Source organism: Talaromyces amestolkiae, assembly GCF_001896365.1.
Source record: "Talaromyces amestolkiae strain CIB chromosome Unknown scaffold7.1, whole genome shotgun sequence".
Lineage (NCBI taxonomy): Eukaryota > Fungi > Ascomycota > Eurotiomycetes > Eurotiales > Trichocomaceae > Talaromyces > Talaromyces amestolkiae.
This window is the reverse complement of record NW_024468043.1, coordinates 868,036-895,842: the sequence shown is the minus strand read 5'-3', so window position 1 is coordinate 895,842 and position 27,807 is coordinate 868,036. Positions and strand designations below refer to the sequence as shown.

The following is a 27,807-nucleotide window of genomic DNA, read 5'->3' as shown; positions in this document are numbered from 1 at the left end:
TGCATTGCTCGTCTTGCGGTGGGACTTTCTGTTGGTATTCGAGACCATAAAGATTTTCTCTGACCCTATTATTCCTTTGACCACATGCAGGTGAACCAAATATTAAACGCAGGTCATGCTAACCAAACCCTACTCCTTCATTTCCCATCAATTCTCGGTCTTGAGGCTATACACAACACTAAATCGAGGTTGCGGTCAAGCACGGAAACTGGGCTGTAAATGCTGAAGGCATACAATTAGGAAGATGCTTCAAAGGAGAACGTTGGATTCTTCGATCGAGTTCCACCAAGATTCATGAATGGCCAGAATGAACCAACAATACGTCTCAGGTCTACATCAGATGCGTCAGACAAGCCAACCGAACTTTCAATCCAACCAACAGCCGGATTCCGTCCACACACTGAGTCAAAGATAGCCTAGAAACGAGTAGACTAAGGGACCGTAGTATAGCCAAACTAAAACCAGCAAAGGCCCAGTTATCATTCCTCGTAAGGATTATGATATCTTATCCATTTGCTCGCCGAACATCCGCCATCGGACTCTCAATCCACTTCCTCAGCCTTTCATCCAACACAACCCACACCCTCCTGATAATCATATACGCACTCTTCTCCGACCACCACGTAGCGCACTCCTTGCCTAGCAACGCCGCATAATGCGCAAGTATAATCAAGGCGATGGGATGTTGTCGTTCCAATAATTCGATATATTCCAAGGGAATGCGAATGAGCCATACAAAGACTTCGGCCGTGACTCGACTGTCGACAGATGGTTTACTGGATTTCGTAGTACCGCCTTGAAGAAGCTGGCTCTCCTTTGTCGTATTCGACTCGGGTTGTAATGCATGCATATATTCCGTGACATTGGATCGTGTTGAGATCAACGCAACATAAGCTTCATCAAAGGCTTCCCGGTCTGCCTTTGATATCTCCTCCTCCAACCCTTCTATCGATGTCAAGGGCTCATCACCATGCCATAATCGCTGCAAATTCCGCAAATCATCTGCGAGATCCTTATCTTTCCATTTCCCATGTTCTAGCACAACATCATTGCGCATCAGTAACCCCACGGATCCACGAGCCAACTCATCTAGGTTTTCTTGACAAAGCACCAGTATGCCTCTAGACAAGTGAATCCATTTGAAATCCATAATCGCTGCTCCAGACGCTCGAGTCGTTATGATATCGATCTCCATCGCATCAGAAATCTCATCTCGCAGCGTCGCAATTGCAATCACCGAGATGAGCACGGACAGCACAAAAAGAGCTTCTCGCTGCCCACCGGCCGTCGGACTCACGAGCGCCCTCTGAAATAAACTCACTGCAATAGTCTGATGCTGAGCCGCATAATCCACCAACTCTCTATACTCTTTTGTCGAAGAAGGTCGCGTATACGCCACATGTAAAGCGGAAGTAGCTAGTATGCCATGAAGCAAGAATCGGTGTTGCAAGGCGATTTGCACAATAGTTCGTGCCCATACTTGTTGCACTTCAGGCGTGGGCGAGAGCGTAAAACTGGTCTCAGTAGACCAGTTGTGCATCATGGAAAGATCTGCGAGATTGAACTCCCGGGTAGGGGTGCTGTTGTATTGGCTGAACAGTTTTGCGTCGATGTCGACGGGTGGTGGGATTGATTCTGTGACTGTGGCTGGGGCTGTAGCTGTGACTGTGACATTGGTACATGATGGTGATGCTAATGATGATGAAACCGCTGAGGAGGGTGTCGGTGGCCCAGATTTGGAGTATATGACTGGCGATATGGAATTGTGTCTGCTACTGCTGTAGCTACCACCTGTTCCAGAAATCCCAGTATTTGTAGCTAATGATGTCGGTATACTAGGAAGCATGCGCAGAAAACTGCACACACGATTTGTTTGTTGGCAGTTGCCGCATGACGGCTTGAGCTCGTCGCACTATTCTTTAGTCAGAATCAATGGTAGGACTCAGTCGCTTCGATATAGCTGCGATGGCGGATGGACAAATGCATCCTCGGATATAAGCGCACAATTGAAAAGCGTACCTTGACATGTCGCTGCTTGCATTGCATACACCCATTACGCGACTTTCTATGAAATCTTCGCGTATCTCTATTCAATACTCTATCTGCCATTGTATCTGAAGGAGTAGAAAACAATAGAATTTGATGACAGTGTGTCTTATCGCATGATTGCACCGCCGATCCGAATCAGCCCGCAGATTTTGTCCGTCGTCAAATTTTGATGGTCGCAATGACCCGGACTTGAGGTCTTCTATACTCTCAATTGCCAGCGCGATCAATGAAATGCGACACGAGAAAATCGATTACGATTGAAAGCACGCGAATGTAGAATTTGTGAGGCTGAGAAAAACGACAGTACCAACAAACTGCGATACGATAACAAACGGTCAGCGAGATCACGTGCTTTAATTTGACATCAACCTTAAATCCGAGGCAACAAGCAATCGATCAGCTTCATCCATCATGCTATTCTTACGTCTCGTTCAATGACTTTTCGATAACCGTTAACATGGAAATGTGGTCGGCGATTGCAGGTGATGAGAAAAGAAGTCTCAGACGTACAAAGTGGATGAGTCATCAGGGTTATTTAGGGTTAGGATACTGCTATCTTTGATTCATTGTTTCATGTCTCATGGAGGACTACCACTAATCACTAATTGATGCATCGTTTAGTCAGCTTCAAGATGAAGATGAATGTGCTAACCATATCATCAAATCAAAATTTCAATCATGCCATGATCAGACAATTCGAGGAAATAGAAAGGAAAAAGAAAGAAATCTTCGGAAACATCACCAAGCAGAAGAGTCTAGTCGAGATCAATCTCCTCCTTGCGGCGACGGACGAGAATCTTGGCCTGAGAATCAGACGTCATCATCCATCCCATCTTGAAAATCTTTGGTGGAGGGCTGCCCTCGTCCAACTTGAAGTCGTACTTGAGCAAGATGTGCGCGAGAGCAATCTTGACCTCATTCGCAGCAAAGAAGCGTCCGGGACAGGCCTGTTTCCCATGACCGAAACCGAGATGCTGAGGGCTCGTGGCGACAAGATGTGACATTTGCTCAGTCTCTGGATTCTGAGCCATTTTGTAAAAACGATAGCCATCGAACTGATCAGGGTTCTCGTAGATCAAGTTATCCCAGCTCCAGTGTCCAGAAACTGCGACCATGCTGTCTTTGGGAATGCGGCGGCCGTCTTTAAGGGTGACATCTTCTGTAGCAAGTCGGCGCATGGATACTATACTAATATAAGCTAGTGTAGAGTAAACAGAGTGGATGACACTCACCCATTCCAGCAGGCTTGATACGCTGGCTTTCCTTGATCACACTATCCATGAGCTTCAAGTTGTAAAGCGAAGTATGCTTCCATCCATTAGTTCCCAAAACGGCAATAGCCTCTTCACGCAAAGGTCGAATCAGTTCTGGATGCTCGCAAAGATCATAGATGACCTGGGTGATCATGTCTCCCGTGGTATGAATAGCTGCCATGGAAAGCGCGAGTTGGGCCAAGGCCGCATCGTAGTCTCCTCCGTTGGATAGTTCAAGCAGCCACTGTATCGCATCGGTATGTTTACGTGTTGGTTCGGTGAAACTATCCTGAGGTTTTTTCTCGAATGATAGCTCATACTTGCGTTGATCAATCACGGGTTGAATGATACGACGCGCTTCGGCCATCTGGGCGCGGACAATGCGAGCTTCAGGCACAATCCATTGAGCGAAACGGTGTAAAAATTTGGGATATCGCTTCACCGCTGAAATTGCCATGAAAATATTGACGGTGTATTCGATTGTAATGCGCTGCCAATCCTTGTTGCGGCAGAGTTCCGGTCCGAGAAAGACGCGAGAGGATAGTTGAGCAATAACCTCGAGCATGGTTTTCTTAAGGTTGATTGCATGCCACTGAGAATCGTCCATCCATTGGTTATGAATGACATCAGTCATCTCTTCCGAAACAGCTTTAGTGATGAGTCCTGCCAATGAAGTTAGCAAGCACGACAATATAGATTTCAGGGGCCTTACCCAATGATTGCGTGAGTTTTGTTCGCACCATGACGTTGACCATATTGCCAAAGGTTTGACGTTCGTCAAAGAGTTGAAATGTAGAGAGATGGCCCAGGAAATCCTATTATCATTATGTTATTCGAGGGAGTTTTTGGAAACACATTCCGATGAACCCACCTTTGCATTGTGCTTTCTAAAGTTCAAACGTGGATCATTACGGATCTCGTTTGCATACTCGGGGGAGAGGAGAACGGTACGGGCCATGTCAGTATCGATAACATAACCTTTGGGTGACTGCTTCTGTCAGATGGAACTGTTTGTAAGTTCGCTGCATGATCGACTAGGAACATACCTGGTGGAAGCCATCAATAAGCAACTGTTGAGCGTTCCAGAGATAGTTTTCCTTTGCCTTGGAGGCATTCCACCAGCTGGACTTATTGATGAAGGTGTATTGCCAGAACTTGTAACTCTTCGCAGTCCACTGAGCGAAAACAGTGAGTAGCAATATGGCGCCAATAAGACCAAAGGCAAGATCCTTGGAGGTCGACAAGGAGGCCAAGTCGATGTCTTGAGTGAGGCTCTGCGCGTATTGGTGAGTGTTAACGATAAGACGCGTCGTGAACGCCATTTTGAGTGCGGGGATGTGGTTCAAGTCTTATGGATTAGTTTTGTCATGTAGACTGACGAACAAGCAGAAAAGGAGTTGTAAGTGCCTTCACACTCTTTTTAAAGAGGCGAAAATTTGATAGCTGAGGATTATAAGAGGATAGGAAAAAGAAAGAAAGTAAGGCAGGTGTCTCTTTCTGCGCGGTTGTTGTAGTCTCACACGCGGCTACTACCTTCCTTCCTATTCAGGCAGGTCACAGGTCATAGGCTCACTTATGCACAAATGGAGTGGCATTAAATGGAGTTGTCCAGCAAAATAGTAAACCAAACAGCTACAGGGAGACACTCTCTATATGATAGTATAACCCTACATCACTGACCCTCATATAATACCACTACGGCCTTAAAGTGGCTGCTGCTAGAGTACATAGCAGAACTGTGTCTACTATGACTGGATAAAGTTTAAAAGTCCACCAAGCTCAGGGTGTCTCGCTAAAACTAAGCGACGCAATCGGAGTTGACAGGTACGTATGCATGCACCTCCGATATCTACATCACATTTGCGACTATTGAATTTTAGGTTGTAGATCGAGCAAGCGTTTATTGTTACAGCAGCTTCGTGGTTAGTAGAGTGCCTATAAATATACTGGTAAGAATTTGGCAAAAGAGAGTGGACTGTATAAAAGAGATGGAAACGACCTATCCTGTTTTCCCTTGAGACAAAGACGGGTCGAGTCGATTTAGGGCTTAGTTACTGGTCAGTGTGATGGTAAGATCGCCGTTAAAAGGGACATCGCCCGGTGCAACTACGTACCCTCCTCAGCTGATCGTACGCTACTGTCATTTCTCATACAGTTTTTTGTTGCTGTTTGACAAACCCGGAATAATTTGACATGTTTGGGTACCGCGCAGACCGTCTTTCGAGCCCCTGTCGAAAATGGCCAATGCATCAAGATGCACCGGATCCCTTGAAATCGGGTTACAGCATGTTCCTTCACTCCAGCCTAATTCATGCCGGTTGTTGCGCCTGCATGCATATACGTCGCCGTATAGAGCATACTTTAATTGGTTCTTTTAGTTGTTGTTTCTTCCAAACATGAACGAAACACAAGAAACGAAATACAAAAAAGAATGGCGGACTGACTCTATTCCGCCGGATGTACGAATTTCCTACTTAGACTCGCCCTTGTTCCGCCATACCTAGGTGACTATACGAACTTGCGAAAAAACTCATTGCTGACCGTCACAGTTAACTAACTCACTTAGTTAGCTGCTACTGATACCAAATGAAAAAGTATGTCGACCTGTGACTGAATAGAGTCACCACAACGTTCCACCTGGGTCGTGGGATTCCCTCTAAACATCTTCCTTTGGCAATGTTTATTGGATTCTTACAGTCCGAAAAGGTTGGCTACAAGTTTGCCAGGCAAAGAGAGATAAAAGCAATCAATCATATCATCCACTCATATACTAAACAAGAAAAGCATTGTGCAACGCTCGAGTACGCAACCACTGCTATAGTCATCAATGGGTCGGTCGGCTCTCTCGTCAGCCAGTATATAAGGTGATGATGATCATTCTGAAAATGAAAAAAGGAGAGAAAGAAAGAACGAAAGGTTGATACTTAGCAGGCTATCAGGTTAGTTATCTGTCAATTTTATGAAGATGCATATAGTTTAGAGGGATTTGACTATTGGATTCATACTCTCGTTGGTTTTTCAGTTGGGGGCTCAAGAAGCCGGACCGGCCCGGTAACGGCAATCATCTGGACGCCGCAAAAATTGGAATTGAATGCTATATAAGGATTCAGATCTGCTATCCTCACTGATTTTGAAGATACCGAATTCTGAGTCGGACTTTAAATGCTTGAATGTGATCGCTTTTTCCTCGGTGCATAACCACGTCTTGATTATATTACATATTGGACCGTATAGGAGAATTTTCAGCAATTCGGAATTCTTGATTCGATACTTATAGAGATCAATCCTACCAATGGGCACAAACGAAGATGGTCTGGACCAGTCAATTGAAGGCTCTGCATTGGCCTCGACGAATAGAGAGCCGCAGAAGATCAATTTGCAAGATCGTGTTCCCCCGCCACCATTTTCGGTCTTCTCACGATTCGAAAAAGGATTGTACATTTATATCGCTTCCTTGGCAGCTTTCGCATCTCCTGTTTCTTCCAGCATTTATTATCCAGCCATGAACACGTTAGCCGAAGATTTGCATACTAGTCTAACCAATATCAGTCTTACAATTACAACTTATTTGGTACCTTCCAATGCTCTTCCTCTCTATTTTCTACGAAGAACAACCACTTACGATTGTGATAGATATTTCAAGGTATATCACCTACGATAATTGGCGGCTACTCGGACCGGTATGGGCGAAGGCCAGCTAGCCTGCTGTGCTTCACAATTTTTGCTGCAGCTAACATCGGCCTAGCACTGCAGACAAACTTTGCAGCTCTATTGGTACTACGGTGTGTACAAAGTGCTGGTAGCAGTGGCACAACCGTTATATCAAGTGCGGTAGTTTCCGACCTAGCCACCAGACAAGAGCGAGGCAGTTATATAGGGCTTGCTGCACTTGGGTCATCACTAGGGCCGGCACTTGGTCCAATCATTGGCGGTCTATTAGACCATTTCCTTGGATGGAGAGCCATATTTTGGTTTTTGGCAATATATGCTGGTGTGATGTTCACAGTATACCTCATTTTCATTCCAGAAMCCTGCCGCAACATCGTCGGTAACGGTTCAGTGCCGCCACAGTACTGGAACAAGCCAGCAATACAATATGTGAAAGACAAGAAGAAGGGAAAAGATAATCGTGATGGTGCACAACATGCAACCATCTCCAAAAAACAGAGACCCGGCCTATTGTCTTCTATCCCGATCATCTTCCAGAAGGAATCATTCCTGATTCTCATTTTCGGGGCCATTCTTTATTCTGGCTATATTGTGATCCTCACTGGGTTACCGCAACAGCTTTCGTCAACGTACAATTACAATTCAATTCAAGTCGGCCTGTGTTATATTCCTATCGGTGTCGGACCAATACTTATCAGACCAATAGTCGGTCGAATAATGGACGCCAACTTCCGTCGCCATGCCCGAAAATCAGGTGTCGCAACTATTGACAAAAATGTCCAGCAAGATATCGACAAAATTCCGATTGAGAGAATTCGACTTGAAATTTCATTGGCGTTTGTCTACATTTCATCAATTGCGATTCTCCCCTATGGGTGGGTGATGGGGTTGCAAAAGCCACCACTTCCAGCTGCACTTGTTCTTCTGTTTATTATGGGGCTCTGCACCTCTGCAGCGGTTCAACCTTTGACTGCCCTAATCATTGATATCAACCCGAAAAGCCCAGCTGCCGGGGGCGCTGCGTTCAACCTAGTTCGATGCCTCCTTGCAGCGGGAGGTGCAGCTATAGTCAATCCACTGCTTAAATCTATTGGTCGAGGATGGACAGGTACCCTCGTTGCTCTCAGTTGGATCGTGTTAAGTGTTTGCTGGTGGGCGGTCATCATATGGGGTCCAAAGTGGAGAAAGCAGGCGAAAGAGAAAAGCTGAATTGAAACGAGAAAGCGTTTAAATCAATGACGCGCGTTGAATGTAAAATTCAGAAAAAATATGACTAATTGACTAGCTATCGCTCAACGTAATCAGGTGGAATTTGACTATGTTGACCATGTTCCTTGTATATAGAGGGGAGACAAAAGTGAATCTAGATTTAATATCGTGACTATCAAACTTGTAGAGGAGAAGTGGTTAGTGGTGATCTAGTAGAAGTGCCAGCGCCCTGAAGGCATACATTGTGCTCAGTTCTACTCAGTGAGTAAAAGCGGTAAGGGGGTGGCATATATGGCTTAACAGAAGAAGGCATTCATTATTTTCCGAACACGGCGTTGACGAGAATTCTTAAAATAGAGAAATCTCTGTACATGACCACCGACATCGTTCATTTCGGTTAGAAATGTGCTCTTGTATTCGAGGGGCTCTCGGACTTCAACTGTGCATGCACTTATACGCCATAGGTCGCAACGAGATCATGATCTGGGCAACAAAATGTGCATCTCTGCATGGAAACCTAAACATTTTCCACGGGTCAGTGACCAAATATGTGGACAAAAAGCTTATATACGCTGGATGCTGAGCGTCCAAAGCCTTATAATATCACCCTACTTGTTCACCGCAGTTTCTTCATCTCTTCCAATTTCGCAACCTTTTGAAACACCCTCGTGGCTTCTCTCACTGCCTCCTTCAGATAATCTGCCAAATAAACTCAGCCAGGTTGTCTAATAATTCATTTCGACATAATAGCCACTTACAGGAAGGAATAACAATCCAGATGAAGTTCATGAAGAAGTAATATACCCAGAAATAATAACTCTCCGGACGCGAAAACTCAATACCGCGATGGTGAAGATCGAACAGACTGGTGGCATAGTATAGCACATCACCATATAGTTGACCAACGGAAATAACTGTTTGTAGGATGTATCGCGCTGGATGTTGTACGGCAATGCAGTAGGCAACGAAGAACCCGAGCGGACCCCAGCAGATCTGTAACCAAAGATTGTCAGCTTAAGACAAAGGCTCTGCTGTGCCAAATTGGCCTTACCGCTGTTATACTCTCCATGCAAACGAGGAATGCATCAGACCGAAGGTACCGCGAATCCGAGAACGAATACTCTTTCCACAGTTCGGCAAACAAGTGACTTTTGCCCCCAATCGTTACATGATTCACCACGAAATAGCCTTCGAAAAATAGGTGGATCGATGCAGCTGATCAATCTGTCAGATAAGCTTCTCTTTTCATTGTTAGATCAAACATACTGAAGCAAAACCACACAAAGGCTAGATGGTCGGCGTTGCTAGCGTCAGGTCTGGAACGAGAGATAATCAACCACGCGATACCGACAATAGCTGCCCAGAGCAACGCAAATTGACCTATAAGGGAGAACACAGAGGATTCATTTGGCAGGTATCCGGGTATGTTGACACCGAGGGGGTAGTAAGAGTGTAAAAACGTGGGCATTATGCCTTATTGTTCGAAACTAGGCAGGTGAAAGAAGGGTGAAAACACAATTTGATAGCAGATCAAATTATATGATCGTCAGATGAGTATATGTACGGCGGTCGTTCCATAAAATAGAGTGAGAGGTTTGTGTATTTGAGTTGTCTTCCAGGCTACTCTCCGGGAACTCGTTTTCCGGATCAGCTCATTTCCAAGGTTGCTAAGCACAGCGGACGATCTTAAACACATCGGACTGGATATATAGATTTGTGATACCGATTGCCGAATCTATACAGTACTACCAAGAACATTTTGCACGGTCTTCAGTCAAGAAATTGGTAGCCAGGACACTTAACCCCTACCTAAATTTCCGGCAGCTTCTTTGAAAGCAGCATAAATCTGATCTTGTCTAAGCAGCATTCAAGGTTGAATGATGACTAAGTAGCTGTATACTTTTGTTAAATCGTTTGGCTTATGTGGTCCATAACACTAAGATTTCATTCTACTCAATTTGTGTAGGCTCTATTTCTAAGGCCACGATTCATAAACCTGTGAAAGCGCACGAAACAAATATCCTAACCATTTAGCCCTAAACCCAATTCTGTCCAGGATCCGTCGCCCCCCATATTCAAAACGAACGAACAGGATGAACTAAAACGACCGGCTATTTCTCCGCCCCCTGTCATTTAAACCTCGAGTCTCGCCGTCTCGGTGCACATTTTTTAGCTACGGCCAGCTTGCGAGGTGATTGGCCAGAGCCGGGGAGATGGACATCACATGGATGTTTTTAAGCTTATTTACCCCACAAAAGGATGTAACCCAGGCCGGTAGTTGAGGTCGCGGGTTTCTTCAGAAGAAGAAGGGGATTTTTGATGTTTCTTTAGGCTCTGGGTTGTTGAAACAGGTATGATTCCGTGATGTCAATGAATTCAGTTGAGTACATGTCTTGAGTCTAAAATTGATCGGGTTATCAATCCTGTCGGCGTGTCTGTCTTTCGTTCAGTATTATCTTTGTTCATCCTTCAATCATTCATTATTTCTAGTCAGTTCCGTGGACCATAAATTCATCATGTTCCCTTCCATTCTTTTCCTCATCATCACCTTTCTCTTGCATGTCCACGTCCAAGCAGTCCTAACATCCAACACCACCTCCCTCCTAACCTGGTGGCACTCTTCCAACTCTCAAACCCCAACCGGCACAATCGCCGATGACACCGTCCGCAAATCCGATCTATATTATGTTCAAGTGAGCGCAAACACCGACCCAACCTACTTCTACGACTCCTTTGTCTATCTGTCTGTGCCCGCAAATGGCATGTCCGATTATGTGCAGTACTCCGCAAATACTGCCTCCACGCAGGCGTGGTCCTCGTTTCTGACGTCGGAGGATGTGGTTGTGCGTGTGACGCGGCCTAGTGCCGCTGTCGCTAATGGCAGTGTAGTCATTAGACCTACGACTTTGCTTGATCAAGGGTTTGGCATTTCGTATGACAGCTCCGATGATATCAGCGTCTACATCACTATCCCTTATAGCGAGAATGGGTGGCGCTTCTCCGTCGAGTTCTCAGACGATCTGTACACTCCGGTTGAAGGGGTAGCGAATACGGAGCCGCAACATTCATTACTCATATTCGCAAGCCCCATGGAAGACCCTTCCATTGTACCTGTAGCCACCAACAACGAGAACACGTTTATTGCGACGCCGGGCCGTGTGTACGATACGAATGTAACCAGTGCATCAACCGTCATCTTCTATCCGGGTGTGTACTGGTTCAGTGGGACGGATCACATCCTTCTCAGCGAGAGCGTGACATGGATATATTTCGCGCCGGGAGCGTACGTCAAGGGTGCCGTTGAATTCCAATCTACTGCCACCACAGTAAAAGTGACGGGTCATGGAGTATTGTCCGGCGAGCAATATGTCTGGTACGCCGATCCCGAGGATGGATATCAGACATCCTCCAGCGCCGACAACGACGGTCTACGCATGTGGCGCGGCACAAACACTGGTACACAGACCTTTGTGTTGCAAGGCGTCACAATCGCAAACCAGCCGTTTAATAGTATGGACTGGTCCGGGAACCTGGACGGCATAACCGTCCTGGTTAGCGATTATAAGCAAGTCGGCGCGTTCTACCAGCAAACCGACGGGCTGGAAATGTATCCTGGTTCTGTGGTACAGGACGTGTTTTATCATAGCAACGACGACACAATCAAGACGTACTACTCGAATGTCGTTGCGCAGAGGATTGTGGTGTGGAAACTTAATGTTGCGCCTGTTATACAGTTTGGATGGACGCCGCGAACCACGAACAATGTGACCGTCGATACGATCGATGTGATCCATCAAAGCTATTCAAATGCCAAAGAGAATCCGGGGTTGATTGGTTCTGATAATAATTATGTGTATGCCCCGGGTGGACTTTCAGATGACCATAACACGGCCGATACGAGCCTGACAACAAGCGGACTCACATTTTCGAATATCAGAGCTGAAGGATTATCGGGTTGTTTGTTTCGAATCTATGCGCTTGAGAACCTCGCCTCGATACATATACGGGATGTATGGATTGAGGAATTCCAGGACTCGAGTCTCAACACAACGGAGAGTCTGTTGCCGGCCTTTTATGATGCGACCAGCGGTGCGTTGGTTGCAATCACGGATTTTGTGGTTGAAAAGTTTCAGGTTGGTGATTATATCATTTGGGATAATGATAGTGCCATAAGTGTGGGCTTGATTGATGTTGATTCTATTTATAGTGAGGCTGTTACGTATTCCAGTACCTAGCCCCAATCAACTTCCCACCCGATAATATATACACACATACATACATGAAATGGAAATATGTATCAAGCTTATTTACCACCTTCCTTAGAATCAACATAATCTCTCACCCGTTTCAAATCCAACGAAATGAAATTTCTAATCCACTCCTGCGTCCAATTCGGCATCGCGCGAATATAGCTTGCGACCCCGATCCGATCCGGGATGCAGACTTGTCCGCTGTTCCCGCTCAGGACGTGTTTGACAATTACATTTGAGACGTCTTCAACCTCGAAGATTGGTTGTCTGAGTTTCAGGCCGGAGTCGGTGATGGGTTTGATCATGGGCGTCTTAACCCAGATAGGGTGGACGATACTACCTCAATTAGTATTTTCCTAAAGAGGAAGAGGAGGGACGGAAGAAAGCGTACCTGGTGCGAACTTTCTTTGCCTTATACCACAACCTAATTTCCTGGGTAAGCCCCTCATGGAACGCAAGCGCACTAGCTTTACTACAGCTATAATCCGTCATCTCCCCCAGCCCCAAAAAGCTGCCTGCACTCGCAATGGTGATGATATGTCCGTGATTGCGTTTCAGCATCGCTGGCAAGAATTCACGCACAGTCCAGTAGTGCGATATCGTGTTTACCTCGAACACAGCTCTGATTACACTTTCGGGTTTGTCGAGGATGGAGCCTTCTTTGCCGACACCGGCGTTGTTGATGAGCACAGTTGGATCGCCGTGGTCAGCGCGAATGAGGGAGCCGGCTTGTTTGACGCTGGCGGAGGAGGKGACGTCGCATTTGTAGAAGAATGCGTTTTTTGCTATATCCTCGTTAGCTCAGCATTACAATCCAGCAGACACTAAATAGGACGCACGGAGAGGAGTAGTAGGCTCCTGGATATCGGCGACAATCACTTTGACGCCTTTGCTTGCGAGGCCCTGCGTAACGTGCTGCCCAATTCCACTACMCCCGCCTGTCAATAGAACAACTTCGCGGGACCAGTCGTATTTATCAGACGTCCAATTATTGAGCACGAAGCTCGACAGGACACGATTGAACGTTCTGAGGAGTGAGAGCGCAAGCACGACTGCCAGGACATTGCGTGTTGTGGATGATAGCAGGACGCTCTGCACTTGGGGAGGGAGTTTTTGGACGAGCTCAAGGAAGAGGTTTTGGGCGGTTGTAAGTGCGTCCATTTTGTTGCTCTCAATTGCAGTTTTTATTATGTTAGAACTTTAGAGTGAGAATCCGGGGGAAGCCCTGGACATTAAGTGCACAGGCACCTATTTATCACATCTGGAGAGTGGCCATGAGCCTCGGTATTTTGATATGGAGCACATGGTGTGGTTCATGCTGAATGAGCGCATAGATCTGCAGATCAACATTGTTGGGGTAGCCTAGTCTCGTCGAACCAGTTAACTAGATCGAGTATATTCACACATTTCGCCGAAAATTGAGGAGCTAATTAAGCTTGGTGGAGGCACAGTAAATCGGCTTGAGCCGAGGTTGTGCACGTGCGTCTTCATCAAGGGTTAGGGCTAAATCTACGAAACAGATCATTAAGATCATAATAAGATTGTCATATTACTAGAATTAAATATAGCTAATGATTTATCGCACAGTGTAACCTCCATCAATCACAATATCTGCGCCTGTGGTATACGAGCTGGCATCACTGATCAAATACACATACGCCCCCTTGAGTTCCTTTGCATTCCCATTTCGTCCCAACGGAATCATCGAATTCCACAAATCCTGCGTCTCCTGCGGCACAAAGTCCGACAATCCAGTATCAATATAGCCGGGAGAAATGGAGTTGACACGCGCAAAGTCGCGCCATTCGTTGGCCAACGAGCGCGCAAAGTGAATGCACCCGGCCTTTGCGACGTTGTATGCTGTCTGTTCCTGCGGGAAGTTTGCAATGTGTCCCGACATACTGGCCGTGATGACGAAACTGCCCTTTCCGCGAGACTTGAAATGGGGTCCCACGGCTTTGGCGCAGTGGAAGGTTCCCGTCAAATCGGTCTGGATAACTTCCTCCCAATCCTGCACGGAGCCATCCAATATACCCTTGTCTGCTGTGCGGCCGGCATTGGCCACGAACCCATCGATTTGGCCAAACTCCTTAATAACATCAGCGACAAGCTTCTCGACGTCCTCCCATTTGCCGATGTTGCATTTGTAGGCTTTGGCTTTGATGCCGTACTTTTCGGATAATTCGCGGGCATTTTTCTCGCCGCCTTCGGGCCTGGAGCTGTAGGTGAGGGCGACGTTGGCGCCCATCTCGGCGCAGCCGCGGGCTGCTTCGATGCCCATGCCACGGGGGCCGGAGGCGCCGGTGATGATGACCGTCTTGCCTTTGAGGCTAAAGAGGTCGGTGAGGGAGTCTGCGGAGGGGACGGAGACGGGCATGTTGTCTGTTTTGTTTGATATGTTTTGGAATTTATGGGAAATGTTTGTGTTTAGTGAGTTCGAGAACCGTGGATGAGACGAACGAACGATTGAGGGGTATATATACGCCAACATACGACTACAATGCAATCGTCATACTACCCACCCGACACAGGCCACAAATCAGGTCGATTCTCCGGCTTACACATCAGGTTTTTTTGTTAGTAAGGCTAGGGTAAGCTGTGGATAAGCCAACAGCACGCTGTATATACGGAAAACTTGTCCAATGCCAGTGTCTAAGCCAAAGTGGTTACGATGTATGATGTCAGCCACCGGACGGAAGTACGGAACGGGAAGCTCGGATGGACTACGAAGGTACTCTCTTTAGTCTTTTATGAAGAACGGATACTATATCCATTACACAGTAGAGGTTGGATATAATTCTCAATAAAGGCGAAAAGAATAGACTATAATATGGCTATATTTTACGCACTTCCAAAGGTATGTAGGATCTTTAGATCGTGGATTGGCGGGCATGCGGGGKTAGTGCTTACTATCGGTACATCGGAGGTCCTCCGAGGATCCTTAGTATTCATTGACCAGATACATACACTGTCTGCAATATATGCATGCACGTCTTGTCACTCACCTAGACACTAAAAAATCAGGGCTGAGGGCGAGATTAGGAAGGGCACTCTCAACCTCATACCGTCATACGTACTCCAAAAATAGTGAAAGTACACACCTAAAAAGAGAGTCCAGCAATCATAGCTCAAAGTAGGAAGATTGCGCAAATTTACGAACGTATATGATGTTGCGGATATGTCAAGTAGGTGGGAAAGGCTCAAACGAGTATCAATTATTCATCCACTCGATACTGTGACGAGACTAGAGCATGACTAAATCAAAACGCCGCCGATATGTATATACACGCCTTCTCAAACAATCCGGACAGAAAGAAAAACGCCTACATCCTCATTCGTGTGTTTTCGGAGAATGTAACCCTTGATGTGATAGGAAAAAGAAAAAAATGAATGATGATATATGGACTTGAAAGGAAAATCGGAAAAGAAGGGCTATGTGTGTGGTGGTGATTAGGATGGATAACGACTTCCCGAATTTTCAATCACGGGCGTCATCCGCCCTGCTCCCCTGCCATATCTGGACCCTCCACCGCGCCCACCTCGAGTCATAGCACCGGGTAGCTCAAAATCCGGATTTCCTTCGAGCAACACATCCTGCACTCGCGGTCCTCTATTTGCTGCCGCGGGCACAGGTGGAGGTGCGCCCTGCCATTTCGGGTTTATGGGTCGCTCCGATATCGACGTGAAGTGACTTCCTTGACTTATATCGCTGATAGCCGGTGAGCCAGGTCCAAGATCGCCGACGTTCTCACCGGGAATTTTGATGGGTGGTGGAGGAGATGGTGGAGATGGGTGACGCTCACCAGCTGGTCTTCCTGCCATGAGCACCGAGGGCACGTGTTTGCCGCCGGTGTTGTTCTCTTCTGCGAACCGGGGTTCGATGTCTTCATAGTATTGATCGCCTGATCGTTGGCGGGCGTGGGCGGGACTGTTGCTCATGCCGCGTTCGGGACCGCGTTGCCATGCTGCGCGTGGTGGGACATATTGTCTATTCAATTAGTATCGTCTTCGCTTATGATTAGATAGAGTACCTTAGATAGGGAAACTCACTCATTGCTGTATACACTGGTTGGGCTGGGAAGAGACTCGTTGTTGGAAAATCGCTGTGGCTCAGCCAGATCTCCATTCCGGACACGCAAATTTGGCTCACTCGATTGCGGCATCATTTCAATCGCACCACCATCGCCCATTCCCGGCAAGTTTGGCTGTGAAGCAGACGGATTGCGTGCTTGGCCAGGTCCATACGGCCGAGAATAGTTGTTTGAGTTGCTGCGAGCAGGACCAGGGCCGTAGGGCGCACCGTCAGATGGACGTCTACCCACGGCTGCATACTGATCGTATCCGCCTGGCCCACCACCTCGTGGAGGGTAGCCCGGTGGCGGCCCACGATTACGGGGAATACCGCCAGGAGGAGGTCGCATACCACCGCGCATTGAACCGCCCCGGCCATTTGGTGGAGGTCCGCGTCCACGGCTACCGTAAGGACCAGGTGGTCCTCCTCGATATCCACCGCGAGGAGGATAACCGCGGCCTCGTTGGGATTGTCCAGGAGGGCCGTATCCTTGCGGTCCTCTTTGAGACCCAAGACTGCCATCTGAATACTGGTTTTGCAGCATTCGATCAGAATTCGACCTAATCATACCTGCATCAATAGCACCAGCGGCTGCAGGAGAAATTGGGTTTCCATATTCGTCCCGCGGTCCATGATAACCGGGTCGCACAGGTCGAGAAGAATTATCGTAGAACGCAGTCTCCTCTCCGCCATTCAATGGGATTTCATCGGTCGTGCGACTCGAAGCATAGGTGGTAAAAGTCGGTGCTGAATCTGAATGCGAATTTCCAGTGATCAATGGAGCCTTCACGTCGGTATTGAGAGGAAGGGGAGGCGGAGATTCTGCCTTGGCAAGTTGTGCAGCTGCAGCGTCGGCGCGTTGTCGGTTGTAGAAATTCTCACCGCTCATTTCTGCGTTTTCTGCGACAAGCTTCTTGCGGGCTTTACGACTGACTAATGTACGACGCATGGCACAGGTGACGACTCCGCACGCGACGAGAATAATTGTCGCAGCGAGAACAATCCATCCTCCCCATTGTAAATGCGGTACAAATAGTAGAATATCGACTAAAAATGCCAATAAGCTGACCAAAACCGTCGGTAGAAGAAGAATCAAAAGAGCGAGCAGGTATCGTGGCGAATGGGATGGTGAGTGAAGGTGAGAGGTCACGGCCATGATAAAGCAGACCAGAGTCAAAAAAGCGGCGACGGGATGGATGACCAGAATTGCGGAGAGAGAGTTTCGAGCGCTCGAGGGGAGGTTAAAGTCGCCATTATCGCTTTCATTCGTGCCGAAGATGTTTCCTATACCATTAGCATAATTCGTTCCGCGCAATTACAGTTGACATACCAGTGTCGTATCCCACGCGAGCCGGTATACATTGCGATCCCCTACAATATCCAAATACACCAAAATCGACATTCTGGTATGTCGCCAATGGAATGGCTTTGATGACAGGAGTGGAAAGGGTGGATAGCAAAAGCAGCGCAAAAGCAATGAACAATAACACGGAGAGCGGTGTTGCTGGTTTCAGCAGCATAGCGGCGGTGATTATCGTGTCGCAAATACAATACTACCAAAGAGGACTGTAGATATCTTGCGCAAAACAAGCGACGAGACGAAAGCGAGCCTAATCAGGTGATCATGGAGACGGGAGACATTGGGATGGTACGGCAAAAGGTCGTTTAATCTGGGATTGAGCTTCGATATCTTCAGGTCATTGAATGGTGCCGGTGAGAGCTTGCGACAGCCGTAATTTGTAAAGTATTCTGAGGAATAGAGTCGAGTTGGAGGTAGTATCTCAGTCGAGGGTAGAAGATGAAGCAAAAGAACAAAGAGCGAATGACGGCAACGAGCGAGGAGGTTGGTTCGGTTGAGGTTGGAAAGACTCTGAGCTATCGAAAAACAACTAATACTCTCTGTATACACGACAGAAACAAGAAACGATGAGCAGACTGCCAGAGCCTTGAGTTGATTGAATTGAGGCTAGAGAGTTGCAACAGAGGAGACTGCGGGTAAACTGTTTCCTAGTCGTCTTTAGCCTGGGCTAGCAAGATCCACTGCAGACAGCCCGCCAATAGCCACACCCTCTAGATATCTGTAATCTCACAGTCGCATTCACAATTTGGTGGCTGAGTGTCAAAGCGGGACAAGTCAAGATTAACGGCTACCAGACTTCTGTCTGTTATTTTGACCAATTCGACCAAAAGACCTGGGAGAATCCGAACCTATACAAACGGATCCTGGACACGTAGACATGACCGGACAGATAATGAAATGAAGATCGGCTGGGCCACGGAGTTTCACAATGCGTCGAATCGGTTTCAAATCTCCCGAATAATCAAGTCCAAGGTTGAAGCTATTGTGGCTTGCTCGCCCCCTTGGGTGTTATGGCTGTTGGCCAATTAACGTGCAATGACAGGAATGGAAAGCATTATCTCTGGAGTCTGGACTGGCCAGTGGGGACTCTGCCATCTTTCGCGGGATAATTAGTACACTTGTTGGCAAATACTACTTACATAGTAGTACTAGTAGGCCTCGTAGTCGACAGTCTACGAAGGGGACAGGTCACTGTTGTAGGTAGCATCTTAGATGTGCTCTACTGTCTAGAATGATTCTGAGCTCTCAAGATAGTTTCTTTGTGATCAGTTGTGGGTACTATAACCCTAACCCTAATGACGTCGTGGCCCAGGTCAAGCTTTTGGCCGCTTTCCTCAGAAGAGCAGTGATCATCTGCCTCATTCTATTTCTTCCATCCTTTATAGCTGGTTTTTGCTTCTCTCGTCATGAATAATCTCATACGTCTGATTGACCACAGTCAACATGAACGACCCAGGCTTAGATCCTGCCATCGCCGAAACAGCCAACGAAGTCGAGCATCGTGACCAAGACGGCCACAAGGACGATGGCCAATACGTGCACTGGTCATCACCACACAGAGAGCTCACCCAATATCTGGAACCGACAAGATGGTGGTATGCCAATACCGAGATTCCTCTGATTGCGGCCACCTTTGGTCCCATGGCCAATGCATTTAGTGTCTGTTCCCTGGCACAGAAGTGGAGGGAGATTGTTAGTGATGGAGAACCGCCCTATGGTGGGCAGCCCGTTGGTGATCCGGGGTGGGAGGTTGCGATCAACGCTGTATCGCTTGCGGCGGCATTATTTGCGAACTTTTGTTTGTTGTTGACCATGGCACAGAAAATGTCGTTCAACATGGCGCTTCCTATTGTCATCGTGGGATGGTACGTTGCATCGATACTGCTGGTGATTATCGTTGTCATAGTCGGCCATGACACGGACTCAGCGGTAAACGCAAGCCAGGGTATGCAGATGACCGAAGCTTATTACTATGCATGCATTGCTGCTGGTCTCTACTTCACCATCGCCAGTTTACTGATAGTTACCGTGTACGGAGCGATAAAGGGCCACTATAGCCGACAATTCCACCTAAGTCAGAGTCAGAGAACGTTAATGATTCAAAACATTGGGTTTTTAGTCTATCTGCTTGCAGGAGCGGCGGTTTATTCACGCATCGAAGGCTGGCGATTTAACGACGCCGTGTGGTGGGCAGACTTCACCATTCTGACTATCGGCATTGGGTATCCATCTCCATCGACGCACCTAGGCCGTGGCTTGTTGTTCCCGTACGCATTTGGTGGTATCTTGATCATCGGTGTTGTTATTGGGTCTATCAGATCACTTGTTCTAGAAAGAGGCAAAAACAAAATGAGCAGTCGTTTGCTTGAGAAGACGCGCAGAACATTCACCAAAGCAATGACTGGTACCGGACAGAATGGTGATTCTAGAGCTTTCAAAATCTTTCCGGTAATGGACGGTGATGTCGAAGATAAAAGGGAACTTGCAAAACGTGAATTTTTTGCAATGCGTAAAGTCAGACATTTGTCTCATATGGAGCATCGATGGCTTTCCCTGCTGATTTCTGGAAGTGCTGTGGGAACTTTGTGGTTCATCGGAGCGTTGATATTTCAACATGCCGAAGCGACGCAGCAGTGGTCATACTTTGAAGCATTGTATTACACATACACCAGTCTGCTCACCATCGGCTATGGCGATATATACAATATATCGAACTGGGGCCGAGCCTTCTTTGTCTTCTGGTCTCTCCTTGCTGTTCCAGCAATGACGGTGTTTATTTCAAACCTGGGAGACACTTTCATCCGCCAGTTTAAAGATTTTGCAAACTTCATCGGTGAATTGACGGTTCTTCCTAGCGACATGGGATACCGCGAACGATTCAGACAATTCTTCAGCGCCGAAATATGGCCCTTTACCGCGAAGAAGCCCGACTTCAAGAGAAAGTCAGCCAGCAAGAATCCTAATAAGGATGCCACCCAGGCCATGGAACGCGCTGAATCAGCACTTGAAGAAGAACAACTCAAAGAAGAGCATGCTGCACACCGACGGGGCGACGTGGTTGCTGAGAACATCCATCACCATCAGTACCTACTGATGCGCGAATTACGTGAAATGTTCAAATGGGTCAATGCCAGCCCCGCTAAGGAATTTGACTATGACGAATGGGTTTACTTTTTGAAATTGCTAGATGAAGACAGTTCAGTGGAGGACATGAAGCGCCTCAACGACGGCAACAGTCAAAATGAGGGAAAGGAAGAGACGAAATGGAGCTGGATCAGTCACCGAAGTCCGCTGTTAGGTGACAAGTCGGAGGCGGAGTGGTTACTGGAGGCATTGGCCAATAAACTTGAAAAAGAGTTGAGGAAGTTGAGTGATGAGTATCGGCAGCAGGACGACAGGGAGTCGGACGACAACAAGTTTGAAGGATCTAGCAAGCAAAAATAATACTCATCCTGTATATTAGTGCTATTTAGTTGCGATACCTCGAACACGATGATCGACTATTCTGTCATTCAACTTCTAAGCCACTTCCTGAACCCAGTCGGGTGGCTGTTCATCTGATGCCGTAAGGTACAGTCATTCGGATGTAAGTTTGACACAACACGTTTCCTGACTATGATCTGTGTTGTTCGTCCAATATTCTTCAGCTACTTGATACATCCCATTCTAACTCCAACATCTTGTCACCTTGTATTCTATAAAATTGACTCATATCCATGATTTTCTTATCTAAATTTGTTACTTCATTCTTTCTTAAAACCGTTCTCTGGTACGGCCTATTTTTCGCTGTTCTGGCTGTTTTAATAACCGAACTTTTCATTCTAGCACTTAGTATTTACCTAGATATTTACGCAAAGTCTTCGATACAATTTCTTTCATAAATTTGTCTCTCACTCGATACTCCTATGTTAATGGTTGATAGGGTCAAAATCAATTGTGCGATCCTTGGAGAATTGTATGACAGAGCCATTCCCCCAACGGTGACATGGTAACTCGATGACTCTACTGTGACTATATCTTTCCTTCATTTCACTTCTTATTCTATGTTCCACGAATGTTCTGACATTGATCATAGCCGTGGTGAGTTTCACAGGTTTCGAGAAGCGAAACATGGACAAAATCAAAAACAAGAGGAAAAAGAAGAAGATGAATGACAGATTATATCTCAAGATATTGACCTCTACTTTGTTTCTCTTGTCTTGCAGATCTCTATTTCTTCAAGGAATTATTGCTCTTGGATTCATATTCAGCATCAGCTTTCATATCATGGCCTCATCAAAGATAACGCCAACAAGGGCGACGAGGAAATTGCTATCCTTCCGAATCCTGTTCCTTCTGTTTCTTGTTGGTATTGACTATCTGCCGTCAAGAAGATATATCCCCTCTAATATAGTGCTATCATCAAGATCACCACTTGGAATCGGCGTCCTCGCTGATGTGGTTTTGATGAGCACCTTTGTCGAAGTCACCGAGACCGTTCTACCACCTCCCGCTGCAACAGCAGCGCCGGCATCGGCTCCAGATGGAAATGCGCCCACATATCAAGCTACGGATGGGGTGACTAACACAGCGTTGGCAGCATCCGTAACAGCGTCAGGGTTGGATAGCTCACAGCTGACAGGGAGTGGCGGAGGACAAGCTATGGCTCAAATCCCCGGTACTACCATCCCTACTCCTACAGCAGCCGCAACAGCAGCAAGGACAGCTACCACCACTGATTCTAGAGAAGGACAGGTATCAGGCCTCGTCGGGACAAAAACTGCCTTGGTATCGATTCCCGGTGCTCCATCCGGTATTTCGACTTCTACTACTCGCGGGAAATCATCACCAACAGCTGTATCAACCCCTAGTGCTACTTCAATATTGGCTTCAGCATCTTCCATACATAATTTCCCTACTTACGCCGCCGGCCTAGCCTCCGGAACGGCCATAATCGCCGCAGCAGGTCTATTCACGGCGGTATACCTTGTAAAACGGCGTCGTCGCCAGCACGGCCAGCTACGCAAGCCCGGCCCCGTCACGGAAATCGGCCAAGTCAACAGCCGTCCATTCTCAATCCGCAAGATTAGCGAAGTCATGAGCGTGACGAACTTGAACCATAAGCCTTGCGGAGTCGGTGGTGGTAGCAACAAACTAACCAGTATGGATCCTCCACCCGATATTGACCCGGAGACAAGTTGGCCAAGAGGCCATGTGCCGCCTGACCCGGAAGAGCTGAGGGAGATGATGGATGATGAGAAGAGACGTAGCGGTGGTAGAAACGGGTTTGATTCGGCGGTGGATTTGGGGATTGGGTATGTTTCTTCTGCTGCGGCGACTCCGAGCGATAAGCGGGAGGGATATTTTGATGGGTATAGTAGTTATATTACTATTCGCCCCTTATCGACGATGTCGATGCCGGATCATATGAAGCCCATCATGACGCCCCTGCAACCACGGCATACGCAGGACTCTGTTCCCGACTCTATCAACAGATTAGACACTATCTCCCCCTCGATTTACTCTCGTCGTGATAGTATACTTACCAGTTTCGGTGAAATACATGCCAAGATTGAAGGCAATAACAACTTTAATTTGCAAAGAGAAGAGTATTGCCGCCGCAAGGAACAGGCTCGGCGCCATTTTGGAGACCACAGCTTTGTGGAGGAGGAGTCTTGCGATGACTGGTCAGAACCGAATAGAGGACTGGAAGCGAGCGGGAGACCGGCGGCGGCGACAGTGGAGGAATACAGCAGTCCTTATACCGCGCATCTTTCCACCACGAGTCCGAAGACAGAGGAGGGAATAGGGCACGATGATTATTTCTCCATACAGCACTCTGCCGTGAATCAAAATGCGGAAGGGCAGATCCAGAATGATTATTTTTCCGCACGCCATTCCATTCTAGCGAACTCAATAAATAGGGAAAGTCAATATGAGGATATCGATTTGAGTCAAAATGATCCTTATGTCGAGGAGGCATCAAAAGGCGATAAGAGAACTTCTGGAGGCTATTTTGGAAGGTTTTTTCGGTAAAGCATCGAGAGCTGAATTGACTATTGTCTCTTTCCATCTTCTCTTCAAGGGCCAGTGACATGATTTTCGATCAGCTCATCTGTTACTACTCCATACACTTTTTTCCAATCTATTACATGCACACCTACTTACTGATTTAGTATGTCCTCTTTGTCTTATACTCTCTTTTGACCTGGCCCCAATCTTGCTATTGTAATTTAATATTCGGATTTAAACATGGCAGTGTGTGTGTTCTACCTTCGCTATATCAGGAGTTAAGGGGAATGATTAGGTGTGTACGATAGCGGTCGCGCAGCTAATGATTTCAGGCATGGATTGAGGCTCCGAGTAGTGCGTAGAACTCTTGAAGCACATAAATTTAGAAAATGAAAATCAGGTTAAGGTCTCGATCGTCGTTCTGCCCAGAACGTTTGTTGTATTTCACATTAGCCTTGTCCATGTTGACTTCCCGGCAGTACAAGACGTTGAACAAGATGATATGTTAGTCAATTTGACAATACAGGCGCTTTTCCAACCCACTCAGAGTCTTCACCCATTTCCTTCAAGACCCATGTTGCCAAGCTCTTCCTAGATAAGGAAATTCCATCTTTACCTGACCCAGTATACGTAGCTACTACCGGCAAATCAGGCCCATTAGTCAGAAAAGGGACTCGGAACACGGTCCACTTGAGTTGAGTCACGTCCTGAGATGTCACATATGTGCCGAGTCCTTTGAACTCGTCGTAAGCCGATCCCCCTATAATTTTGACTAGCACAATTGACGCTTTCCACTTAAGGCCGCCTCTGTCCTCTTCCGACTGAAATGCAGGCGTACCAAGAATCATTGCTCTCCTGTACTTGTTGTTGACCAAAACCGGGAAAATTTCTTTTAAGGCATCGGTGACAGGCTACAACACGTCAATTTTCATACTTTCTTCTCGTGAATAAGATAGAATCAGCAAGTATCTTGACGTACCGTTCCTTTTAATTTTCCTACCGGGCCAGCAAACGAGACAAACACTGTTGGGCCTGATGCTGCAGCACGACGGAAGTTAGATACGTCATCTAAAGTTCCCTTCCAAACAAAGACACCACTTCTATCGGTAATATTGCTTGGAATTTTATCTGGATTGCGGGCGTAAATGGTTAAAGTATGCCCCTGAGTCAATGCAGCATTGCAGAATTCCAAGCCCGATGCACCTAAAACGTATTGAGTATGACGATACTAATGGATTGATTCATTTTTTTTGAGAAAATTTCTCACCTGTAGCCCCAATGATGAGGATGTGTGATCCCATTGTCCAAACACTTCAGAATACCTGTAGGTCGGATTGCGCCTTGCTGAAATCAAATAAGAGAAAGGTGCGGCGTACCAGAGTAGACATTACAATGGGCAGAACCTGCCTTTTAAACATTCTATAACCAGTGTAAGAATTCACCCCTCGACGTCTGGTAACTGGTAATTATCACATATAATGATGATGAATAATAATCGGGGTAGGTCAGGTAGTTAGTTACCTAATCAAGAAATTTGTCAGCCGGGTGCAATTTGCCAGCCGGATGCAATTTGCTTCCGACGGAACTTGCCCCCCACGTCTAGAAAGCAGCCACCTCGTATTTAGCAGAATGTCTTGATATATACACGGACACGGTTGCAAGGTAGCTACTTGTCAGATCCAACCTTCGGAAATGAACAACTTCTTTGAGCGGAAACAACATGCCTTCCAGAGATCGTTATACCAGAAAGACTACGAACGTAAGCACCTGTCAATCTCACCCTCATCCTTTCTCCTCCCCGATACCGACAGGTCACGGGGCAGTTCTTGACTTTTCTTACGAGCTTGCGATAGGCATGTTTGCAATGCCGACGGGGAAAGAAAAAATGTGACGGCAAGTCACCAAAGTGCTCTACGTGTGCTGAGCGCTCTTTAGAGTGTGCCTACAAGGAGGTGAGACGAAGAGGTCGAGGGAAAACGTACGTTGACTGTAAATGGTGTCACACTCTACCATGCTAATTATGTATTAGGCAAGCATATTTACAGACACTCGAGGCAAAGGTGGCTGAACTAGAGGACAATATCCAATGTCTTGTAAATCTACCGTCGCTTTCGGAAGATTTGAAGACACACCCAGGATTAAATGCAATTCAAGGATGCTGTCCATGCTAAGATGGGTCAGACATAGTTTTGAGCGATCTCCGCTGTTCACCATCAACAGAGCAGCCTTCAAAGCCGAAAGACCCTTCAATGGAAATAGTGGGCCGTCTGCCTGCCAGGTATGCTGCAGCGAAGCATAGACCTGGAGACCCAGGTATAAGTCCGTGCTCTACGAGTTCAAGTGAAACAGGTGGGAACCATCATAGAGCGGCGCTACCTATGAATGAGAAGTCTTTTGCCGCACATCTCGAGCGATGGACGGCGGAAAGCTCCAGGCCTCACGCCGACAACAGCCCATACACCATTCCTGTGTTCATTCAACTAATCCCGAAATCTCAGGCTCAAGACATGTTTGAAGTTGCCTTTGACGAGATCAACTATACTATCCCTCTATTTGATGTGCCTATCCTGACAAGCCTCCTCGAAGAGCACTACGCAGACCCTGATCCTTCTCCCGGAAAGAACCCTCCACGTTGGGCTATGATCAACATTGCTTTAGCAGTCGCGTTTCAATCTCGCGCATCCTCATGCTCACAATCTGAGATGGCAAAACTTTCGTGGGCTTTTTTCAAGAACGCATTCAGCATGTATCCTACAATTGTTCTCCGAGGAGATGGCGTTTTGGCAGTTGAGGCACTTCTCGCTATGGCCGTATTTACACAGGGAACAAACGACACCCGTACAAATTCCACTCTTGTTTCCGCGTCTGCACGTCTGTCGCTGACAATTGGACTGCACCAAAAGTCATACTATTCTCATCTCGATGCGGTTACTGCGAATCGTTGCATGCGAGCCTTTTGGATGTCTTATGTTCTTGACAAAGACGTTGAAACTTCGACAGGGATACCCTCAATATATGATGATAGTGTGACCGGTCTCCCCTATACCGACATTATTGCAGTCAGCCCTTCGAGTTTTGACACCAGTACTGATTTACCTTCACTGCTTTTCCGATCACGAGTCGGGTTAGCCGTAATAATATCTGATATCAAAATGCGTCTTGTCAATGGATTGTCGCGCAATGAAAGTTACCCGCAGGTCTTAGGAGAGGTGGTTGAGCTCGATCGTCGCCTAAAGGTCTGGAAGGAAGGATTACCATCAAGCATTCACCCTGATCATGTCAATTGGTCAAAAATACCGCTAGCGGCGAAAGAGTCTATCTTGATACTTTATTTTGTATACTATCAAGCTCTCATTTCGACTCACAATTTTGCGGCAAGCCTTGAACCAAATGGAGCGATTTCACAGGCTATATCATCAAAAGACATTCAAGCGTCAGCTGCCTCGCAGATCATTAAAATGTTGCATTATTTGCCTCCTCAGCAACCAGGACGTCTTTGGTAACTATGCTTCAATCATTAGAAATATGACCCGTCTGACCGTTCATAAGGCATATTATTCATTATCCTATATCTGCTTGCATCACGCTACTTACACTCATATTTGAGAATCCTGCCGACGCATTGAAGTTTTCATATACTCGTTGTATCAGTCATGTGGTTACATTTTTATCCCAAATTGAGCGTGACAAAGTCCTCGACGTTGGACCTTTACTACATTTATGTCGCGAGTTTGAGAATCAAGCAGTGAGTGCGGTTTCAAAGGCCGGGGATCACTCCAATTCTTGCGGCGCGTCAAATTATAATGCAAGTGCAGCTTTACAGGAACGGAAACAGGTATAGTTGAATAATTTTCCAGTAGATAGGTCACCATGCTAATAATGAGCAGAAAATCTTTATTGAAGTTAGCAGAGCCAAGGGCAGCATTCAACTTGCACACGGTCTTTTGGGAAATG

At 46.8% G+C, this 27,807-nt stretch overlaps 11 protein-coding genes across 11 annotated transcripts; 5 read left to right on the top strand and 6 right to left on the bottom strand.

The window, feature by feature from the left end:
• Positions 1-505: 505 nt before the first annotated feature.
• On the bottom strand, positions 506-2,109 carry BHQ10_004351 (uncharacterized protein; the record flags this gene model as incomplete). The annotated part of the gene is made up of 2 exons (XM_040876708.1): positions 506-1,912; positions 2,020-2,109. 2 exons carry the CDS (start codon positions 2,107-2,109, stop codon positions 506-508), a joined length of 1,497 nt encoding a protein of 498 aa, XP_040732855.1.
• Positions 2,110-2,804: 695 nt separating this feature from the next.
• Positions 2,805-4,624, bottom strand: BHQ10_004350 (uncharacterized protein; the record flags this gene model as incomplete). The annotated part of the gene is made up of 5 exons (XM_040876707.1): positions 2,805-3,232; positions 3,282-3,965; positions 4,015-4,117; positions 4,174-4,296; positions 4,349-4,624. The coding sequence occupies 5 exons, from the start codon at positions 4,622-4,624 to the stop codon at positions 2,805-2,807; spliced, it is 1,614 nt and encodes a 537-aa protein (XP_040732854.1).
• Positions 4,625-7,298: 2,674 nt separating this feature from the next.
• BHQ10_004349 (uncharacterized protein) lies at positions 7,299-8,180 on the top strand (the record flags this gene model as incomplete). The annotated part of the gene is made up of 1 exon (XM_040876705.1): positions 7,299-8,180. The coding sequence occupies one exon, from the start codon at positions 7,299-7,301 to the stop codon at positions 8,178-8,180; it is 882 nt and encodes a 293-aa protein (XP_040732853.1).
• A 616-nt stretch (positions 8,181-8,796) lies between these two features.
• On the bottom strand, positions 8,797-9,648 carry BHQ10_004348 (uncharacterized protein; the record flags this gene model as incomplete). Its single annotated transcript, XM_040876704.1, has 4 exons — positions 8,797-8,879; positions 8,939-9,173; positions 9,232-9,395; positions 9,447-9,648. The coding sequence occupies 4 exons, from the start codon at positions 9,646-9,648 to the stop codon at positions 8,797-8,799; spliced, it is 684 nt and encodes a 227-aa protein (XP_040732852.1).
• Positions 9,649-10,696: 1,048 nt separating this feature from the next.
• Positions 10,697-12,415, top strand: BHQ10_004347 (uncharacterized protein; the record flags this gene model as incomplete). Its single annotated transcript, XM_040876703.1, has 1 exon — positions 10,697-12,415. One exon carries the CDS (start codon positions 10,697-10,699, stop codon positions 12,413-12,415), a length of 1,719 nt encoding a protein of 572 aa, XP_040732851.1.
• Positions 12,416-12,483: 68 nt separating this feature from the next.
• Positions 12,484-13,591, bottom strand: BHQ10_004346 (uncharacterized protein; the record flags this gene model as incomplete). The annotated part of the gene is made up of 3 exons (XM_040876702.1): positions 12,484-12,766; positions 12,822-13,215; positions 13,270-13,591. The coding sequence occupies 3 exons, from the start codon at positions 13,589-13,591 to the stop codon at positions 12,484-12,486; spliced, it is 999 nt and encodes a 332-aa protein (XP_040732850.1).
• Positions 13,592-14,006: 415 nt separating this feature from the next.
• Positions 14,007-14,807, bottom strand: BHQ10_004345 (uncharacterized protein; the record flags this gene model as incomplete). Its single annotated transcript, XM_040876701.1, has 1 exon — positions 14,007-14,807. The coding sequence occupies one exon, from the start codon at positions 14,805-14,807 to the stop codon at positions 14,007-14,009; it is 801 nt and encodes a 266-aa protein (XP_040732849.1).
• Positions 14,808-15,880: 1,073 nt separating this feature from the next.
• Positions 15,881-18,022, bottom strand: BHQ10_004344 (uncharacterized protein; the record flags this gene model as incomplete). The annotated part of the gene is made up of 5 exons (XM_040876700.1): positions 15,881-16,418; positions 16,481-16,533; positions 16,608-17,017; positions 17,073-17,786; positions 17,833-18,022. 5 exons carry the CDS (start codon positions 18,020-18,022, stop codon positions 15,881-15,883), a joined length of 1,905 nt encoding a protein of 634 aa, XP_040732848.1.
• A 1,283-nt stretch (positions 18,023-19,305) lies between these two features.
• Positions 19,306-21,306, top strand: BHQ10_004343 (uncharacterized protein; the record flags this gene model as incomplete). The annotated part of the gene is made up of 1 exon (XM_040876699.1): positions 19,306-21,306. One exon carries the CDS (start codon positions 19,306-19,308, stop codon positions 21,304-21,306), a length of 2,001 nt encoding a protein of 666 aa, XP_040732847.1.
• An 822-nt stretch (positions 21,307-22,128) lies between these two features.
• BHQ10_004342 (uncharacterized protein) lies at positions 22,129-23,877 on the top strand (the record flags this gene model as incomplete). Its single annotated transcript, XM_040876698.1, has 1 exon — positions 22,129-23,877. The coding sequence occupies one exon, from the start codon at positions 22,129-22,131 to the stop codon at positions 23,875-23,877; it is 1,749 nt and encodes a 582-aa protein (XP_040732846.1).
• Positions 23,878-26,231: 2,354 nt separating this feature from the next.
• Positions 26,232-27,356, top strand: BHQ10_004341 (uncharacterized protein; the record flags this gene model as incomplete). Its single annotated transcript, XM_040876697.1, has 1 exon — positions 26,232-27,356. One exon carries the CDS (start codon positions 26,232-26,234, stop codon positions 27,354-27,356), a length of 1,125 nt encoding a protein of 374 aa, XP_040732845.1.
• Positions 27,357-27,807: the final 451 nt, after the last annotated feature.